This window comes from Phlebotomus papatasi, chromosome 3, assembly GCF_024763615.1.
Source record: "Phlebotomus papatasi isolate M1 chromosome 3, Ppap_2.1, whole genome shotgun sequence".
NCBI lineage: Eukaryota > Metazoa > Arthropoda > Insecta > Diptera > Psychodidae > Phlebotomus > Phlebotomus papatasi.
Window position 1 is genome coordinate 14,317,171 of NC_077224.1, and position 22,563 is coordinate 14,339,733.

General features: G+C 33.3%; 2 protein-coding genes across 2 annotated transcripts; both read right to left on the reverse strand.

The window, feature by feature from the left end:
• Positions 1–6,006: 6,006 nt before the first annotated feature.
• On the reverse strand, positions 6,007–7,094 carry LOC129807808 (40-kDa huntingtin-associated protein). The gene is made up of 2 exons (XM_055857307.1): positions 6,954–7,094; positions 6,007–6,894 (listed from the first exon to the last, which is right to left on the reverse strand). Exons 1-2 carry the CDS (start codon positions 7,037–7,039, stop codon positions 6,051–6,053), a joined length of 930 nt encoding a protein of 309 aa, XP_055713282.1. The 5' UTR covers positions 7,040–7,094; the 3' UTR covers positions 6,007–6,050.
• Positions 7,095–14,281: 7,187 nt separating this feature from the next.
• LOC129807809 (dynein regulatory complex subunit 4) lies at positions 14,282–20,905 on the reverse strand. Its single transcript, XM_055857308.1, has 4 exons — positions 20,700–20,905; positions 20,532–20,568; positions 20,294–20,458; positions 14,282–15,593 (listed from the first exon to the last, which is right to left on the reverse strand). The coding sequence occupies exons 1-4, from the start codon at positions 20,700–20,702 to the stop codon at positions 14,386–14,388; spliced, it is 1,413 nt and encodes a 470-aa protein (XP_055713283.1). The 5' UTR covers positions 20,703–20,905; the 3' UTR covers positions 14,282–14,385.
• Between the last annotated feature and the right edge of the window lie 1,658 nt (positions 20,906–22,563).

Sequence of the window (22,563 nt, forward strand, 5' to 3'; positions counted from 1 at the left end):
AGCAATATTTTGCCGAGTTTCAGCATTTAGTGAACTCTGGGAGATATTATTTTTCAATTTTAATTTCGTTCACTTACAGCACTTAATTACTAAAGCTGTATAAAAAATGAATGGAATACAGTTATTGATTCAATTTAATACTAAATTAGTATTTTAATGAAACAAGTAATGATTTATTTGAAAATTTGATATGTTTTAATAAAATATTGATCATAGATTTATGCCTTAATTATTTTCACGTCACGAGAATGTCGTACGACGAACGTTTCTTATTACATTATTTTGGAGCAGAATCTGTGCTAAAAACAACTAGCTGTGCTACATGTTATCAAGAAAAGCTATTTTGCTAACAAAATGGTTGAAGGGTCATAAAATTGATCCCAAGGAAAAATTCTACTAAATTTCAGGTCAAAAATAGCAATTAAAAGAAGTACAAAAGCTTTGCAATCTTGGACAAAGTGAAAGTGAAGAAATCGTTATGCTTCAGCTCGGCATTTCGGGCACTGAGCATAAAGAATTTGACAAGAATTGTATTAACTTATATCAATATCAAACTTGCGATAACTGCAATTGTAGACAATCTTAGCTAAAAATTAATAATCTACTGATTTATAGAAGTATATCAAGCTGTTGATGGATATGAAACAGTGATTAAAATGTTAGAAAATGTTACAAAATAACAGCTTTTTAGTTCTTTTTGTCTTCTAATGATGATCTTATGAACTGTATAAAATATTACATAAGAACGATACAAAAAATCTATAATTTTATTGTGCAAAAGCTGTTAAAAATCAAGAGACACTAAACATTTAAAGTGACACCTATTGGGCTTGTTGGAAAGGTTTCATGGTTTTCATGGGGAATCCAATTTTATTAAATATCTTTGTTCTATGATCACTATCATCATCATTTTGAACCGCTTATTCCTATTAGAGTCGCGGGCCCATGGCATTCAGACTAACAGCCTACACGCCTGTCGATCCTTCGCTACTTCAGGAAGTTGTTCGGCTGGTTCGGATTCGCTCCCAAAGGCGCTCCAAGGCAAGATCCTGAATTAGATTCAACCACCTTGTCCCAGGTCTGTCCCTTGATCGAGGTCTCCCAACAATGGCTTGCATAGCTTTTCTGGGGAGTCTACGGAGTCTACCTTCCTTCAATCTCTCAACTTGGAAAAGCAACTCCTTAGCTCCTCACGAACGGCTACGTTCCTCACTCGATCTCGACGAGTGATTCCCAAACTCAAATAAGTCTTCAAGTTTGCTCTCTTCTGCCAAGACACCAGTCAAATTCTTCAAATTTCTGTCTTAAATTTCTTATCACAAATTCGAATTCTTTAAAAAGATCGTTACAAACGGCTTTTCCAGGAAGAAATCTTAAAGTAAACGATTAGAGTATCTTCTCTGCTTTTTTGCTACAAATTCGATCGGTTTTTGGTACATTCTCCACAAAATATACCTTTCCTTTTCTCTTGCAAAAACTAATTAAAATTCCTGTCTGAAGATATTTTAAGTTTATTGCCCAAGACAAAAGACAGTGCTATTTTTAACACCCTTAATTGCTTTTTCTGCTAAGGGAAGCCGATCCTTAATGATTTTGCAAATGATCTTCTTATCTGGCACAGCAAAAGGACTCAAATACTGAGACACTTTCTTTTTCTATTTCTTTCCTTGAAATTGAATATATTTTAGCATATCTAAATAAAATTTTCTCTTTTTTTCTTGAAAGCTGTAAAATCTTCATCTTGCATTTCTTTTACAGCATGTTCAATGCTCTTTTAGGTAATAAAAGATAATCTTAAAAGCATCTCTGCGTAGCAATTGTTAGGTAGAAAAAAAGTGTTGTAAACAGGAATGCAAGGGGAGGATTCTGGCCAAATTTGCATGTTTCTTGTAGAAAAAATATTCCTGAAATCTTATTTGGGACGTTCAAACTTTCTTCTTGTTGCTGCTAAGGAAGAGATTTGAATCTTCTTGAAAACGAAAGGAATCTTGATGACCTTGGACAAACTGGAATACAATTCCTTGATGATGAAGAATTAATTAAGAAACAATATTTTCTTGCTTTATCTGTTATAATACTTAAATAAATTGCAATATGTTATCGAATTCGTGTTCCAAGAAGTAGCTACAGATACCTCTTTTGCCAACATTTAAGGAAAAACCCGCATCTGTTTTTTACGATCTAACGAACTTTCTTATCTCCAGGGCAAAAAAATTAAGCCGACATGACAGAAATATGAATATTTCATTTTCAGAGCAATAAATCTATTTTTCTATCGTTTTATTATTTAATTTGCCTAAGCAATCATCCATTTAAAGAATTTAAAGTACAACATTTAAGTAATATTCCACGAAGATATATTCTTCTTAACTATCTAAAATCAATAAGTGGCTTTTTTGGTTAGAATAATCCTCAAATTTTTCATAATTTTTCTTTCAAATTTTCTTTTAACTCTGGTGCATCTGGGACAGTGAGTACCCAAAGAAAAATATGGATATTTTGGCAAGAAACATTTTTTAATTATTTAGAACGAAATTAAATCTAATTCTTGTGAATGCTTACAAACAATTAGGATCTACGGACCCAGACCATTTTTTATAAGCCCTCGATTAATCCCTGGGTTAAGATATTTTTCATCAAAAAATTGTAAAACTGGTTTGTCGCGTATGTTCCGGCCCGAAAGAATTAATGGAATTAAATTAATTTTATAATACAACAAAATTGGTTTGGAATAACACTATCAATATCATCAATTAAGCATGAGCAAATATTTTTAGTTGCAAAAGACACGGAATAAACTGAAATATAATTTCAAAATTAAACAGATAGAACCTTAATTGCAGTATGCAGTTGTATGAATCCCAAAAGAAAAGAAACTGAATCCCAAAACCTCCAGTTATAACTAATTTCACAATGGGATTGAATCAAAAATTATCATAATATGGTATAAAGAATTTACAAATGAAACACAAGCAATACCAGAAGACAACTCTTTTGGGATTGCCATTAATAAGTCCCAGAACAAGACTGAATTTTATTTCAAACTGGTCTAAACTAGAATTCATATTAGTGGAATACCAGAGTAAATTAATATCAGTGCAATTTAATTTACTAAGACTGCATTATCCAAATTATTTATAAAATGTGTAATTGTAATATAGAAAATAATCAATTCTGGATTGCGAATAATTTCCGGATAGATTTGAATCAGTACCACAATACAGTGTCATTAATTTCAAAAGTGGAATGAATCCCAAAACCTCCAATCAATCAATTTAAAAATGGTTTTAGATCAAAATTTAACGTGATATGGTAGGAATAATTTCTAAATCAAATAGAAGCAATACCAGAAGACAATTATTGTGGGATTGGCTTCAATCAATCCCACAATGAGACAGAATTTTAATCCAAAGTCGTCTAAACTAGAATTCATCCTTGTAAAGACTACGTTGTCTAAACTATATTAAAAAAAAGATATGCAATTGTAACATGGATAGTTATAAATTTCGGACTGAGAATAATCTCGGAATAGATTTGAATCAGTACCACAACGCAGTGTCATCAATACCAAAAGATAAATAATTCCCAGAACCTCCATTTAACGAAATTCACAATGGTATTGAATCAAAAAGTACCATAATATGATAAAAGGAATTTCTAAATGAAATACAAGCAATACCAGAAGGCATCAGTTAATGTGGAATTTACTTTGATCAATCCCACAATGAGAGAGAATTTAAACCCAAAATGGGCTAAAATTCCTATCAGCGGAATACCAGTGCAATTGCTTATCCGAAATTTATCCAAAATTCTTAAAATATTATTGAAATTTAATGCACTTAAATTAAATTGTTTACATTATTAATTAAATATGTAATTCTAAAATTAAAAGGAATATATCCCGAATTTTCATATTTAATTCCAAAATAAAATAGAACCGATCTCAGAATGCATAATATCATAGATTCCAAAATAGGCAAAGGAATGCCAAAGTATCTCAATAATCAGGTTCAAATTGGTACTGAATAAACTTTATATAATGAAGTAGGTGCAATACTAAAATGATATGGCTGCAATTCCTGAGGACATTAAAATCAATTCCAAAATGAAACTCAATCAATGTTAAAAGGAAGTAGAATTAACCAAAACTCAATAACCATCTCCAGAAGCATCATCTCAATCATCCGATTTACCTTGACACTAAATAAATTTTTATCATGAAGTAGGATGAATCTTAAAATAAGATAGACACATTACCAGAAGACGTCAGAACGAATACCAAAATAAAACTCAATAAGCGTTAAAATGGAATAGGATCAATCCCAGAGTAGGAGAGGAATCCAATTCTAAAATGAGATTATAGGCACAATTCCAAAGGACGATAAAATCAATACCAAAATGAAACTCAATAAATCATAAAATGGTTTAGAATCAATCCCAGAATGAAATAGCCTCAACCCCAAAATAGGTAGAAGAATCCCAAAACTTCTTAGCAATCAGGTTAATATTGGTACTGAAACAACTTTTGATCATGAGGTAGGGCCAATCCTAAAATGAGATAGGCGCTACTTCAAAATGAAACTGAATAAATCTTAGAATGGTGTAGAACCAATCCCATAACACAATTGCTCTAATCCCACAATAGGTTAAATTAATCATAAAGCAAGCTTACAATCAATCTGATGAAGGAATTGAATGAACTTTACATACTGCTTTAGATGCAAACCCTACACTGAGAAAAAACGGGATGCGATTAATTTTTTCCCCCATAACTTTACACTTTTTAGGTGTAAAAATATATCAACATTTTTTAATATTAATTTTACACCTTTTTAAGAGTAAAATTAACATGAAAAGGGTAACTTTAACCCCAATACACATAAAAAGGGTAATATTTACACCGATTTTGGTCAATACTGCAGGGTAAAATTAACATTTTCGGAATGTTATTTAAACTTTTTCGGATTTCAGTGTAATTATAGCATAATAAATTTTAAAATATTGCAAAATTAATACCTATCAATACCAGTATTTGATATGTTTAAATTCAAAATGATTAAAACGAATATAAAACTTGTAGTAATAAATAAATCCTTAAATTGTAGACGGTAGAGAATCAATCTCAGAACTAAAAACAATTCCAAAATGAGACAAAAGAAGGGGAGTCTCTGCACTGTAAAAACGATCTTAATGATATTATCGCTTTAAAAAAAATGATATATTTTTTACAAGATTTTTTCCTGAAACAAATATTAAAATATTTATTCAACTTTAAGCATTGAAATTTTTAATATCAATCCTTAATCAGTCTTTATTCAAGCAATAGGGCCATTAAGGACATAATGATAACTTATGGTGAATAACAACAGGAACCACTAATTTGTACGTGAAGTATTTGAAATCAATCAATCATAAATTAATATAGGCTTCAATCCCAAAATGAAATGAATCCCAAAACGCTTGAAATATCAATCCCACTAATGGGATTGAGTCAATCCCAAAAAGAAATAAAATCAATCCCAAGACGTTTTGACCATTTTCGGTATGAATACCATTATTAAAGAAAATGAGTCCAAATTTTGTTCACAAGTCAATACCAAAAGGGGCTAAATTAGGCTTGGTCCTAAAATGTAAGGAACTGTCATTGATATCACTTCAAAGAAAATCAGCTTAGAATTAAAATTCTTTGCCAAAAATTCTGGCAAATAAAAAAAATTGTGCTACGATGAACTTCCTCCAATAGGACGTTCACCGTTCTTGTCCTTTCAATTGGTCCTAGAGCACTTTCCTTCATAGCTATGCATTAGCAAGGAATGTGTTCATATCCTCTGCATCGCATATAAATGGACCATGTGTATAAACCGCGAGATTGATGAGGACATTGTGAATCAACGGAGGGAATACAGTTGGAAATCTTTTGTGATTGCAGAGGGGATCGAATTTGACGACGGAACTAAAAACAACCAACGATGCTCTTCGCTCTTGCTGGATCAAATACGCATGGTATGAAAAAAAGATGCTTTTATTGAAGGCCCTAATAAGAGTCACATTTAGCTCTTGCACACATTGGCGGAATCTTCGAATTTTTCGAGAATTCGCCCGAGCAGGAGGAACTGTTCGGGTGAAATTGCACGAAAGTTGCTGATGTCATTCCTGGAGGCACGAATAGCATCGATGTCTTTGGTCTGACATGCCACAGCAAGGCCCTGGAGATGCAGGAAGAGTTCCGGGTCCATGCCCTGAGGCAAATTCTCAGGATCTGACCAGATGGAATCTGTACTGGTGTATCTTTCCAAGAGTTTGATGTGGGAGGGAGATTGGCGAGATGGTGGAAGCTCCAGGAGCAGTAGCAGCATAAGTCTTGAGATTTCTGTTCGATGGATAACACTCCCGTAAAATGCCTCAACGCGTCTCTCACCAATGTCATCACAGATCTCTGTCAGCTTCTCCAAAGCTGCTACAAAATCTCCCGACCGGATACTCTCTCCAGCGGACGTTTCCAGATCGAAGATTCTGTGAGAGGGGGAATTGAAGTTGCTGGTATTCTCAGCATTTGGCTTGATTTTCTTGATCTCCCGGATAATGGCTGCCTTCATGGCTGAATCCTCAGAGAGACGTCCCAGGGCCTGATTGTAGCATCTCAGGGCACCTTCAACGTGCTCCCCAGCATTGGAGAGCACATGGAGCTCTTCCTGACGCTCATGTGCCACCAGGAAAGCCTTCGCGGATCTCAGCAGAGCATCAACCTCTGTCACTCCATTCCCTATCAATCCCTCGCATTTGGCCACTCCTAGCCAGCACAGGGCAGCATATTCGGGCAGGAAAGCTTCCTGGAAGCTCCCTGCTAGGGATGCAAACTCCTCAGAGACCTCCAGGAGATTAGGACCAAAGCGCCTAGAATATCAAATAAAAAATTAAACTTAGGGTCCGTTTTAGTCGCCCTTTTTACTCACTTGAAAACGGCCTTTTCCGCTTTCTTGAGCTTCTTGGACAGGGATTTGTACTGCTGCAGGAGATCATCCGGGAAATTTGTTGACATTCTTCTCGCTGGTCTAACCACAATTTCTCTTATTGCGTGGTGAAATCTCTTGTCCCAAATATTTCCGAGATTATTTTACAGTGTAAGAGAAGAACCTAGATTGAGTAGCTTCTATTCAAATCGGTCAGTGGTTAACGGTTGAGGTTTTACGAGTCTTCCGACGCCATACCAATCGAATCAGCGAGAATTATAAGAATTCTAAAACAATTTTGAAATAAAAAAATCAAAAATCAATTTAATTTCACTGTTTTTCAATGATATATTTTTCAATGGTAGAGAGATGTGAGGCACCTGAATGAAGCTGGACCTTATTATGAATTAATTTAGCTCAACAAACCAATTACGAAGCTGAATTATATTATAATAAGGCTCAATTTCGTTTAAAAATAGCAGAAAAATCCTAATTTCAAACCTACCCCATTTCAAAACTGCCCCACTTCCCCCTACTCTAATGGGAAGATCAGCTGCAAAAGCTTCTAAAAACATTTTCAGAATAGAAACTTAACGCTGTTTCTAAACGCCTCTGATATCTAAGGCACGAAGAAACGTATAATTTTATAGATTATAATGTAGTGGAGGGTGGGGCTGTTTCCCACAACTATTTTTTTTTAACAAAATATTTTCCAAACGAATATGAAACAAAGTTTAAATTAACTACTTTTCGCTAGTTTCTCTTGAAAAATACCTAGATAGTTATTTATCGCCTCAAAGTATTTTCGCAAGTGATCCATGCGTGAAACTACCCCGCCCTCCCCTACCAATGCCCCAAAACCCGACATTTTTTCAGATAATTGGACATGAGCAATTTTTTCAAAAGATTTATACTATTTCATTGGCGAAAGACAGGTTAAGCGAAAACTAATTGCAATGCACTGAGCTATTAAAAAGCAATTAAGTCCAAATTAGCCATTAAGAAATGGTCTTTAAATCAAGGTTAAGCTTAATCCTTTAAAATAAAAATAATCCTGGCCAACATAAAATTAATGAGATTACTAATTTAGGCACCAGACAGACATAGGGTTTAGGAAATTTAGTTTAAAAACTATTTATAATTTAATTACGCTAAGTCGTCTTTGAGCTAGTCAGCTAGTCCTGATTTTTAGAATTGATGAGCAGAAAGTGAATGTGGATTTCACTTCCTTAGAACGGAATGTCCCTCCTATATAGTGATTCCAACAACGGTTAACTGCTCTATTTTGGAGACGGTTTTAAAACCGGTTTTCAGAGATGATTATTATTATTATAAAAAAATCAAGATACACTGCAAAATATTTCCTTGGCTTTAGAAAGGAACCTGAAGTGCTAAATAATTCTAAGTGTAATTTGTAGTATGGTAGTATGCAATATATGAATGATAGTAGTAGGGTTTCCTGTACGTTTCTTCCATTCTTGAAAGAATTGTATGCTCAAAGATTATAGGAAATTATTTCAGGACTTCTTCACTTAAAAATATATTATCTTGATATAGTCCCAAATTGTTGTACTCCGACAGGGGCATGAACTGTATAATACATAAAAAAATTAAATAAATAAAATAACCTTAGTTAAATATTTATAAGACTAAATAAACAATTGAATTTTCTAAACTTAAGTTTAATAAAATTTAACTATATGTTATAAGATTTTAAAAATAAAGGAGAACTCTTTCGGTTTGTTCGTTAAAACGTTTTCTAAATTTTTTTTTCATTTTCCAAGATCTAGAATAAAATTTTTATGTATTTCCTCATTAAAGATTGTCAAACATGACAACGTTTATAACCAATTAATTTTAAGAAAGATAAATTGTATGAAAAAAATAGTTATTTTTACAGCAATCTACATTGCATTAGCTTGTCTACGGTACAATATTATTGGAAAAACTCACAGTAATTTTCCAGCACTCTCAAATTTTCTGAACTACTTTAAATACAAAATAAAGCAATAGAATAAATAAGTTCTAAACTAACTGAGAAAAAGAATATATTTATTTATTAAATATTACATCAAAGTTAAAGTTCTGAAAAATTGCTCAAAATTCCATAATCTAATCCCATATTTGAAACCGATTTAAAACCAGTTATCCGGTTTCAGAGCCATCCAAAACCGATTGACCGTCTATCCTAAAACCCGGTTATTTGGAATCACTATTCCGATGAGCATCGATTTTTTAATTCAATCCGAAATTTTAGATTTTATTCAGAAAACCGACATTCACCAGGTGGCAGTTCTATTTTTAAAAAAACTTTGTTAAAGATTTTTTAAATCTGCCAGATCTTTTTTTAATATTCCAAGGTTCAGTTTGAGCGTCCCTTGAGGTTTTTAGCTTAAGAACTGAAAGATTGATTTCTTTAAAACAGAATGGCTTTTTGGAGAGTTCCAGTTTTAGGCCAAAAATCACAAATGGCACTCATGCTGAACCTTAGAATCCTAAGGAAAACCCAATAGACCAGAATTTTTTATATTATTTAAATAAATGTTCGAAATTTTGGATTTTATTCAGACACTCATCAGAAGGCAATTTCGTTGTAAAGAAAATAACCTTTCGTTTTTAGACTAGATTGATTGATTAGATTAGCTTGGCAATTTTGCTCTCTCTTTTTGACTGGCCTATCCCCAGTGAAATGTAAAACATATTGTAAAACCGAAACATACAACCAGATAAAGGACGTTTCCATCGTTTAGTCCTGGAGGTTGGAACCAACGCTAAGACGGCGGTGTATGCATGGGGGATGGGAAAGGTCAAGAATGAGATGAAATAAATTCTTATTCAAATCTAAAAATTGATCCATTAAATTCTGAAAAAAAAACCAAAAAGTGGTTGCTATTTAGAATTTTCAATGCTGGAATTGGACTAAACCTCTGGTCTGAAGGCAGCATGTTAAGAACATTTATTAGACCAACATTTTATATTGTATTATTTAGTTGATATCCAAAATATTGTATTTGCAAATCCGGCACTCTCCCGAAGGCCTTGCCGTTTTAAACAAATCAAATTTCCGGTTCTTAGTCTTCAAGTTAAACCTTATAATCTTAAAAAAAGAACTAATAAACTTAACAGATCTTAATAGACTTGTGCCATAGAATGCGGTCAAATTCTAAATTGAACGTATATCACTGGCCCTGATATACCCGTTATAAGGGCCTTAAAACCTAAAGTCCGAAAAATAGTCAGACACTCAGGATCCTTGAGAATATTTGGCCCTTAAAACTTGGCGGTAAAGAATCAATTCAAATTATCGTACACAAACTTTTGTACCAGGAATTAGAAGATCTTTCCACTAATTTCCTTTACCATCTGCTACGATCTGCTTGAGCCTTTCAATCCCTGAAGTTTTACTGAATTATTTAATTTCTCTACCTTTATTAGACTAGATTTTTGAGAATATTTTGACTTAGGATTATAAGATAAATAATCTATAATATGAAAAGAAAATCATTGCAATTACTAATTATTGAGCTCAAGAGTAGAGTCCTGGTCAAAATCCCGAAAGCCGAAATCCCGAAAGGTAAAATCCCGATAGCCAAAATTCCGAATTCTTAAAAGTATTATAGGTACTCCCACGATTGCACACGTGCTTGCTGAAGACAAAGGGAAATTTTCGGTGTCTTGGGAAATTATTCCACACATTTTCCTCCGTATAACTTTATCTCTTTCAGGATTTTGAAAATTCGGGATTTTGGCTGTCTCCGAGAGAGTGAACTAGGCATAATCCTCAGATTAATAGAAAAGGTTCTCGATGTACTAATAAACGCGCAGTAAACAGAATTTCTATTTGAAATACTGATGCTGTAATATTTAAAGAAAATTTTTCTACTTTTAAAAATTATTAAAAAAGGGACAGATAATCCTAACCGGCTTATGTAGGTGAGATTCTTAACGTGAGCTAACTCGGAGTGCATGCAAATTCGATTTAGAGCTGAAGTTGGGAGACGCCATTCAGTTATCTTGAATCAAATTCGTGAAATTATACAAATTTTGTATTTCAACCAAAATATCAAGGATTTGGATGAACTGACAGAAAAGTGTTATATGGGTGAAATGTAGACCAGAATGTTCTCTATAATTTTGCCGTAGAACTTGAACTCATCGATTACTCAGAAGCCAAGATAAGCGAGGTTTTTTGTTTCTTAACTCGTTTTTTCATCCAGAGTGCCCCAAGTGTTCATTTGTTGAACTTCAACTATATCAAAGAATTGTTGTATTTTGCGGGACTTTCCATTTAAACCCCTATTTTAAGTGTCTTGGTGGAGTAGAGGCAGTCAAATTGGCATCTGAGTGATTTCAAAGCGTTATTATTGGAAAAATCAATTTTTTCACACTTAAACGGCAAAATCGGAGTGATAGCGTAGTCTGAGTGGAAAATGATGTATGGACGAAATGTAGAGACAAATGTGCTCTACAATTATGTCGAAGTAGTCATCAAAATCGGTGCAACGACAGTCGAGATAATTGAGGTTATGTGATATTGAAATTGGTTTTTCGACTGTGGCGCCCCTGGTGTTGGTTCCACGAAGTTCAAATATTCTAGAAAGTTGTAGTATTTGGTGAGATCTTTCGTTTAAGCCCTCATTCATCAAAATCGGTCACATAGAACCGGAGATATGATTTTTTGAATTTTGTGAACTTTGACCCCTCATATCTCCGGTTCTATTGAAACCACAGCGCACATACGCACCATTTTGGAAACGTCCTAGACTGGACTACAACATACTAAAATTTCATTAACTTGCACAATGCCGTTTTTGAGAAAAGTGACTTTGAATTTCGATGAATTTTGACGCTATCACAGCGCCACCTCTGGTGACTTTTTGAACTTCCATCTGAAAGTGCTCATCGAGACGAAACCAAAAAGGTAAAATTTAGGCCGCTATGTTAATTAGAACCGGAGATAGAGGCCGGTCAATGTTCGAACTTTGACCCCTTATAGCTCGGGTCAGGGGTTATGGATCGACTTAAGGTTTTTTTGTTTGATAGGTATAATCAACGGCTACAACATACTAAAATTTCAGCCCGATCGCATAAGGAATTTTTGAGTTATTTAACTTTTAAGATTTAAAAATTTTCTTTTTAATAATAGCGCCCCTAGCGGTGGTTTTATGAACTTGCGATGTTAGAAGAGGAAGTGGCATTTCATGAGAGCTTTCCAAAAAGCCCTCATTTTTTAAATTCTGACAATTAGAACCGGAGTTATAGCCATTTTAAGATTTTTTTTTTGGACCCTTATAGCTCGGGTCAGGGGGGTCGGGGGACCTTAAGTTTGGTATTGATGGAAATCTCTAAGGCCCAGCTATAACATACTAAAATTTGAGCCCGCTCGATGCCATAGGGCCGGAGCTATTGAGAAAACAAAAAAAGGGGGGTCTTCAAAATGGCGGAAGGAGGGGTGGGGGGTGGGGGGTCAATGCACCATATTGCAATTTTCATACGATATTTAACCTTTGCCGAAAACCGCAAGTCGATATCTTTTTTAGTTTAGGAGCTATTAAGCTCCAAAGAGCGGCCGGCCGGCCGGCCGGGAACGTAACTTAGCCCCCCATATATTCGTGATCAGGAAGTGGCGAAACACATTTTGGCCAAGTTTGAGCGCGATCGGAGGACATGAAATTTTGTTAGGATTATAGTAGGTGAGATTGTTAAGAATCTCACCTAATAATTTTGGTATCAGATTAGAAAGGTCCTTAAACATTGATCATGGTCAATCCTAATGGAACCATAATGACCTTCTACAACTTGGTTATTTCTGATAAAAGATTAAAGGGTTTTTAATTGCAAACCATCTAAAAGAGGTTTTGTTTTAAGCATTGATAAGTATGATAACTTTTTAAGTTAATTTAATTCAGTTTGTTCATCTTTCTTGAGATGTAGACTTTAAAAAATACAGTCTTTTAATTTTTACTGCAGGATTCCTAATTATTTTTTCTAAGTAATTATTTTATTGTTAAATTTCAACAAAACCAATTATTTAAATCAATTTGTTTATTCTTTTCTGCAATTCTGTGCCAATTTTAGCTTATTCTATCATAAGGGGTTACTTGGGTCATGAAGAATGAAAAACAGCATATTTTCTTTAAATATCTATTTTTATTTAACATAAAAAAGTTAATTCAAGCTCTGAAAGATTTAGAAGTAAAGGGAGAAACCTATATTTTCTAAAATTTTTCTTTAAACTTTTTAAAAATTCTGTCATTGGAAACTGATTTTCGGATTCTTGTTTTTAATCTAACTTTGCGGTAGTTATGATTATTAAATTTAAAAAAAGAAACATTCAGAAATTAAAGAAGACAAATATTCCCTGTTACCAGAGGAAATGAACTCGTTCTTGAATGAAGGATTATTGATTTGTTTTTTTTTTTAATTTTTACACAAATATTTAAAAAAAATAACATTTTAAATGTTGTTTTTTTTTATATATATGCTTACGAGGCTTAAGAGCTTAAATTAAACATATTTTATAATAATGTTGAAAAAAATCTAAAGAAAATGTTATGGTTTTTAGTCTTCATGGTCCACGTGACCTCTTAAATACTGGGCCATTTAGTTAGTTTTTTTTTTAGTAAAAATTACTTATTTGTTTGATATCTAAAACCAAGATCAAATAATCAGAAAATTAAAAATTTTCTTATAAGATTAGTGACACTGAATTTTAATGAATTGAATTTTATTATCTTATCTGTTTTTTGCAACCCCACCCCCCTATGTGACCTTATAAAAACTTTCCTAAAAAAGAATTAAATATCTTCAATTTTAAAATACTTTTGCTCTTTCTTAACATAATACAAAACCAATGCCTTAAACAATTGTTATACTCGAGTAATTCATTTACTGACTCAGAAAAAAAGCATGATGAATTACAATCAAATAACTAAGGATATCCCGAATATATAATCCTAGATGGCGTTATTACTGTTTGTGATCTATTTGTCTTGGCCACCCAGACGAGTTTTAGACTTAACGTTGAGGTATATGGCTTGACTTCTCTAATTTCTGATCAGACGATTTTGATTTAGGACTGGACTAAGGTCAAACGATTCGGTTTAAGAAAACCACTAAAATTGCTTATTACAACTTCTCGCTATTCCAAAACCTAAATCGTTTCCTTTTTTCTTTATAAACAAATTCATGTTAATAAAATACTGAATCGAATTTTCTTTACAAATTGAAATTCCGTCCATGGCAGTTTAACAATCGATACCAATTTGAAAAACCAAATTATTGACGCTTGGTCCTCAAATATAAACCCAAAAACACAAAAATCTAAAGTACGCATTCAATGTCCAATTTTTATTGTAAAAATTTCTCAGATAAATCCAAAACCACTCTTGATTTTCTCGAACTAATATGAAGATCCATACAAAATTGATTTTAATTACAAATATTTCAGAGAGGAATGAGTTGCAAGTTTGTAATCAGGAACTTTGATTGGTTGGAATTCCATTTCTTCTCCAGAAAGTCCAATCCCAAGCGAGTCCATCTTTTGGTGAAAATACTTAAGGAGTTCGTTGTATTTTTTAGCAATTTTGATAACTTCAAACTGAAGATCTTGAATTTTGTCAGTTTTTATTTGAATGAGCTTTTCTACCCGAATGCTAAGGGCTTGGGGTTCCATTCCTGCAACAGACAGAACTTCCCCAAGGACAGCTTCGCGTTTCTCTGTCTCCTGTTCCATCATGCTGATTTTTCTTTCTAGAAGAACATTTTTTAGTCCTGCTTTCTGTTGCAGTTCTAGGACAGCTTCCTCGAACTTCCCACGTAAGCAATCGCGTTCCTCTGTAACAGCTTCCAGGCGCATCTTGAGCTCTTCAGTTTCCCATTTATGGTCATTTAGTCGCTTTTCAGCAGTCTTGCAGCGAGTCTTGGAACGAGCCAATGCACTACGGTCTCGATCGTAGTTCTCAAGCTTCTTCCGAAGATCAGCTAGTTCGGCCTTTGCCTCCTGAAGTGGTTCAATCAATCGCCTATTTTCTGCAGTGACTTCAGCTACTGTTCGCTCATTGCGCTCTGATTGCTGCCTTAGGTCCTCCATCTGTTCCTTCAGGCTTCCAATCAGTGCCAGGTTGTTGAGGGTAATGTCATTGTAGTACATCTTCAGCTCTTGATGCGCCTTGTCATGAGCTTCAATCAACCTGGCGATTTGGCTGTTCTTCCGCTCCTCCACTTCGGCTACTTCCATTCTGTTCTTGACTGTGCATTCCTGGATAAAGCGATCCATCTTAGCTTCCTGATGAACCAGTAGCTCCTTGAGTTCCCTTTCATATCGGCTTCTTTCTTCACTCAAAGACTCACTATGACTCAGTTTTAGTTGTTGGATCTGAAGCTCAGTGCTCTCTTCCTTTTCACGAAGTAATCTCCGAAGTTCTCGTTTGTCCTTGAGGAGTTCCTGCTCCTGCTTCCCATGATCTTCTTGGGCCATCTTCAGCTGCGTCATGTACTCTGCTTTCATCTCTCCCAGCCGAGTCTGATGCTCATACTGGAGATGCTTTATCTGCTGAGTCACATGTTTTATGTCAATTTCAGCCATTTCCTGGGCCTCCTCTACCTCACGGTCCTTGTTCCTAATGATAGCCCGGGCCTCCTCTGTAAAAATTAAAGAACTAATAAACCAGTAGAAATAAATGATCGGTAAAATTTTGAAATAATGTTGCTTGAAGTCGAGGTAGAGCCAAGGAAGGAGTCGAGATCAAATTTTTTTATCCTTATTTCGAAGTATAGTGTGATTCCATTTGGGATTCTGTCGGAATCCTTCAAATGTTTCCATATAAGGGTTTCTCAAAAAGAATCCTTAGCTTAGATACTAGAAAAAAACGCTATACATTTTTTTTAATAATACAAGCAACTGGCAAGTTGGCCTTTTTATATGGGGCTATTTGAAACCAATTTCTAAATTGATCTCGGACTTAGCTCACAGTGCTCCGAGGAAAAAATTTCATTTAAACAAAAATTTAATATATTAATCCCTCCATACGGAAAGGTATCTTATAATATGAAAAAACTTCTCACTTTTTAAATATTTAGCATAACGGTAGTGAGTGCAAAAAAATTCCCATATAAATTTTAATCGAAGTATGAGAAAGTGACTTCAAATTTCAGGCAACTTGCCAGGGGGTTATTTAAATACGAAATAAAAATATGTGTCATTAAATAAAAAGCAAAACTCAAGAGACTTTTAAAGACTATGAATGATAACCTTTTTAATTTTTGTTTTAATATTTTATGAAGAAAATCTTTTTATATCAAATTTAATTATTAAATTGTATCAGTAATATAGAAATCTATGACAGAAATAATATAATTTTGGTATTGATTTTAAGGGCATATGGCATTGGTTTTATGAAATCTATTTTCAGTGATTTGAATAATAAATTCAAGCCCAATTTTCAGTGGAATTTTAAATAGTGAAAATCTTTTTTTTGCGCACTCTCCTTAAGTATATCGTCCAATCACAAATGATATTATTCGAAAGTACAATTTCTATGGATCTGATTACAAAGAAACACATCATCATATGATAAAGATTCAGTACCACATTTTAATCAATTCCTGAAAATCTTAGAAATAAATTTTTCTTGCACGGTTTTTATTTTCAAATATTCGTTGTTAGCACATAAATCAGGAGCTAAAATTAATCCCACCATTTTGTTTTAAAAACAATCCCACAAATTACTTAGAAAAAATCTCGTAATGTAGTAAAATCCATTCTACAGAATGATCAAACCCAATCCCACTACGTCCTAAAATGAATCCCAAGATGTACTAAAAATTAAATACATTTCAGAGAAGTCAATCCTATTGGCATCCTTGGCACCTAAAATCAATTTCAAAATTTTCTGAGTATAATTGCATTATTTTCTAAAATCAAACCCTCAATGCATTAAAATTAAATGTAATAATCCCCTTAAATCCATACCATAACACTCAAGACAGCAATGCCACTTTGTCCTGAAGTCAATCCCACGGTGTATTAAAAAATTAATTAATTAATGCACTTAAAGTTAATCGAATTGTGACTTGAAGTCGCAACAGTATCCTAAACTATTCCTAAATTATAGTTTTAAAAAATTTGCAAAAAACACAATTTTTATGTTCAAAGAACAATTTTAAGATGTTTTAAAAATCAATATCATAAGCTTCCACATTGATTCAATTTCAATGGTATTTTAAAATCCAATCCCATGTCATTATTTCCAAAAATTGATTTCCCAATGTGATAAAATTCAATCCCACTAAGCTCTAAAATGGAATATAATTCAATTACGACCTTAAATCAATGCAACAGAGTCCCAAAATCACTTCTAAAGTATTATAGAATCAATTTCACAATGCCACAGAAGAAATCCCATAATTTGCGGAAATTTTTTTAATGTAAATATTTAATATAAACAACGTTAAGATGTCTTTAAATTCAATCCCATAAGGGCCAATCCATCTCAAGACGACCATAGGGGTACCCTTCATGGTCTTAGATGTTTCTGAATTTTACATATGTTAAAGTACACGATAAAATAATATACCCCTATTTTTTTTTTCGTCTGAAAAAAATTCCTGGCCGGATATACATGGCGTCAAAGATGGCGCCTCGCGCTTCATTCCTCAATTGCGATTTTTAGCAAATATTTTAAAATGCTCTATTTCGGGAACGGGTTGAGATTTCTTCTTACTCTTTTTTTTATTTGAAAGATAATTTTATACTCTTTAAAACGATATACTTGATTTTGCATTATCTGCTTAAGTTTTTTTGTAACGGTATTTTAAAAAAATTTTGAAAAAAATTAAAAATTAATTTTTCTCAAAAACCCCATTCTCAAAAATTTTGATTTTTTTACTGTTGGTCAGTAACATTGAGTACTACATTCCCTGAAAAGGCGAGCTTCCACTTTTGCACTTACTTTTTTATTTAAATATTTGAAAAATTACCATATTTTCAAAATTAAAAATAACCAGTTAAACTCAAAATTTTGAGTTCAACTTTTCAGAGAATATAGTACTCCACAATACTTATAAACAGCCAAAAAATCAAAATTTTTCGAAATCAAGTTTTTGAAAAAAAAATTTTTTTTGAGTTTTAAATAAAAATGTCTTTTATTGACAAATAAAAATAAAATACCGTTACAAAAAAACTTAAGCAGATAATGCAAAATCAAGTATATCGTTTTAAAGAGTATAAAATTATCTTTCAAATAAAAAAAAGAGTAAGAAGAAATCTCAACCCGTTCCCGAAATAGAGCATTTTAAAATATTTGCTAAAAATCGCAATTGAGGAATGAAGCGCGAGGCGCCATCTTTGACGCCATGTATATCCGGCCAGGAATTTTTTTCAGACGAAAAAAAAAATAGGGGTATATTATTTTATCGTGTAATTTAACATATGTAAAATTCAGAAACATCTAAGACCATGACCCCTCGATTTGCGATTTTTTCGGTCGTTTTGAGATGGATTGGCCCATAAACTCCTCTATTAATTCAACGATGTCTTAATCTAATGTTAATTCAATCTCATACTTTCAAATCAATCCCACAAACTAGTCGTAAATTATTCACTTTTTATTCCAAGATCTATCCTACCGTATGATGAAAATTAAACCGATTATGTCCTGAAATCAATCCCACCACGGGTTAAATTTCAATTCCGAAATCAATGCAAACGTATCCTAAAACCATTTCTAAAATAAAATAATAAAATTGAAGTTACAATGCCTTGAAAGCAATCCCACGTTTTGCGGAAAATAAATTTTTTAAATTTTTTAAAAGCAAATGAAATGTAAAGATGATTCAAAAATCAATCCTAGACCTTCAAATCAATCCCATAATCTACTAAAAATTCGTTTCTTCTTAAGACGTATGCTGCGATATAATGGTGTTCAATCCCAATAGAGGCGATATACTAAACTCCCATTATTTCCGAAAATCGATAACTTTGTGTTTAAATTCAACATGCACTAAATTCAATTGCATAAAGTGGTAAAATTCAGTCTAAATGTGTCCTAAAATCAATGCCATATTGTTTTTTAGTCAGTCCCAGAATGTTCTAAAATTCAATCCAATTCTTCCCTAATATATAATTCCATTTAGCGTTAAAATGAATTCCGTACTCACTATAAAATAATTAATAATTCAATTTCCTCAAGATAATTCAAAGGTGTCCTTATAAAGAGAATCCCACAATATTTAGGTCAATACTAAATCATGTTTAATAGAATAATAAATTAGTGGTATTGGTTTACAGGTAGATTATCTTTGATACCCAATCCAAAAATGCCCTGAAATATAATTCCATATGGCGTAAAAATCAATCCCGTACGTCACTATGAGGAATTAATAATAATTTAATATGCCAAAACTAATTCAAGGATGCCTTTATAAAGTGAATCCCACAATATTTAAATCAATACCAAATGATGTTTAATGGAATAATAAATTAGTGGTATTGAGCCAGGGGTACTTTATTATTAGGATTCAATCCAAAAATTCCATGAAATATAAATCCATGTAGCGTTAAAATCAATTCCGTACGTCACTATAAAAAATTAATAATTCAATTTCCTAAAGATAATTCAAGAGTGTCTTTATAAAGTGAATCCCACAATGTTTAAACTAAAACTAAATAATGTTTAATAGAATAATAAATTAGTGGTACTGGTTTAAAGGTAGATTATCATTGATACTCAGTCCAAAAATGCCTCTGAAATATAATTCTATAAAGCATTAAAATCAATTCTGTACGTCACTATAAGAAATTAATAAATCCAGTATCCTAAAGATAATTCAAGTCAATACCAAATCATGTTAAATAAAATAATTAATTAATGGTATTACTTCAGGGGCAGTTTATCATTGGGATTCAGTCCAAAAATTCACTAACGTTTATTATAAATCCTGACTGAATGACTATAAGCTATTCTTCTAAGATCTCAGCAGCAAGAGAGACTTATGGTTGATTATTTGTAACCAAAAACTACTGTTCCGATCGGGATCCAAGAGAACAGTGACACCAATGTTTTGGGTCCAACTTTCAAGGAGCGAAGGGAGACCATCGCTAGCACTACAAACTTTCCTTCTGGCATACAATTATCGACTCCTAGTGCTCTCTTGCGGAAAATAGGGATCTTATCACTACAATAGTTCCTGATTCAACCGACCGACGATGTGTTTGAGTTTGAATTCTTTGAATACGCCTTTGTTTCTGAAACAAATTCTTCAAAATTTTGCTCTTCCAGGATTTTCGTCAGTGAATAAGATTCCTGAGGAAAGTATCTGAGCAAAGGAGTGTATCTGCTTACCTAATTGATTGCGCGTAATCTCCCAGAAGGTGCGCAATTTGTCACGCTCCAGCTGAAAGAAGTTTCTTTCCTCGCGTTCCCGCTCCATTTCATTGCGGAGACGATGGGCAAATGCCTCAAGTTGTTCCCTGGTCATCGAGCTGGTATCCACACCATCAATGACAGCTGCAGGAGACAAGAAAAAAAAACACTCTTAAGCATTTCAAGCGAATTCAATTAGTTCAAGTGCATTTCTTACTTGTCCCCTTGGATTTGCCTTTGCTCCTCTTTGGCGCCTGCATGGGAAAGGATTCACGCGCGAGGGGTTTGGGCAGCAATTGAAAATGAGTACAAAAGTGGTAAATTTCTTGCAGGAAACTTAATTAGAGGGAGACTGGTTGGGATTTTTTTTTAGTAGCGTTCTTACCATGTCTTTGGTGTTTTCTGTTCCTCTTTCCGCTGGGACTGGAGCTTCTTCTTTCTTTGGGGAGGATAAACTAACCAGAGAAATTATGTGGCGTCTGTGCTAATGCTTTGAATTTTTGTCCATTAGACAATGAGGGTGGTACAAGGAGTTTATTTCCACTCGACTGCGCCCTGCACTGAATTCACTAAATTATCAATTATTTATTTGGATGTTGCTATGAGCAACAGCCTTCTAGCATAATCGTTGTATGAATAATTTCCCAAAATCGGCACAGATTCCATTAGTCTCCACTTTAACTGGGGATATCTTCAGGATTCTCACGTCCAGGAGATGCATCTCAATTCAAATTGAGATGGGATGCACTTTGGGGCTTGCAAGTAGATGAACAGACCACATATCGTTACGCTGTGATCAACAATTCTCAGTCTCTTTGATGAACACTTCAAGTCCCATTCTCTAGTTTGCTATTTACCCAAACTCCCCTTTTGTCTACCACCTTGGGTGGCTTTCCAGTTCTGTGGCTCAGACTTTGTTCATCTTCCAGAGATATTTCTCGAACAGGACTTCCTCAAGTACACCGATATCTCAGACAGATTTATTGACAGAGAGATAAGGCTGCACATCAATGGAATTCAATTCCGATTTATGATGTTCTTATCCAAGTTTTAGTAAATATAATATGGATGAAACAAATAGGAATATTACTTGAGAGAATTTCAAGAATTGTCATTAATAGATTTTACGAATTTATTCGAAAATAAATCATTTATTTCTCTTTAAAAACTTTCAAAATGTTGGAGTATCATAATTTAATTACAGCCAATAAGGAAATGAATAAATACTTTACACTAATCACAGATTCAGCCAATTAGAGAACGAGATTGCACTAAAATATTCCATGACTAAATTTAATTATGTAAACCACTTAATTAAAAACCGATGAATTAAATCAATTAATTTTATTTCTGGTTTCCTCATTCTATTTGTTCTTCTTCAGCAATGAAAAATTATTTTATCTTTAGACCGGAATGTAAATTTATGGAATTCACATGAAAAATTGCATGAAAAAATTGATAATTTTTTGTTAGAACAACTTTATCAATTTGTAATGAAATATTTATTCTCATCAAATACTTAAAGCTAATCGTGTCTTCTAATTGGTTTAGGATAGAAGAACTTTGAAGTTTAAACCAATTAGAGAATGTGATTGAACCGAAGTATTTTGCGAGTTAAAATATTTAATTAGGTAGGGGAAGATAGGGTAGTTCAACTCATACATTACTTTCAAACGAAAATAATTATTTAGGAAATGCCATGTTAATCTTCAGATAGTCAATACCCGAGAACAACCACCTAGTAAGCACAGTTTATTTGAAAAATGCAGCGGTTTCAATATATTTTGCTGACATAATCAGCAAAAATATGCTGACCGCTCAGCAGTTCTTAAACAAAGAGTGCCACAGACATTTGTTCGTAATTTTCTTGAATTTTTGTCATTTATTCATGAATTTTTAAGAGATAAAATCAAGTCGTAAAAACTACAAAAAAAAACGTAAAAAAAATTAAAAACCTTTACAAGCATTTCGGAAGTTCCCAACCAGAAGGAATTCACAAAACATTTAAGAACAATTTTGTGACGTAGGTTTCCTGTAACAAAGTTATGTATATAATAAAATTAAATTATGTAGAATTAACATTTTTTACTGCTCGAACTCAGTGAGAGAGCTGTAAAACTTGTGTGAGCTGTTTAACTTGTCACCTTCCCTGAGTTTGAACGGTCAGAGATATCTACTTCCGGTCTTCGATAACCCGTAATTAAAAAAAACAATATCTCCAGACGTCTTTTCTTTTCCACCCCAACCCC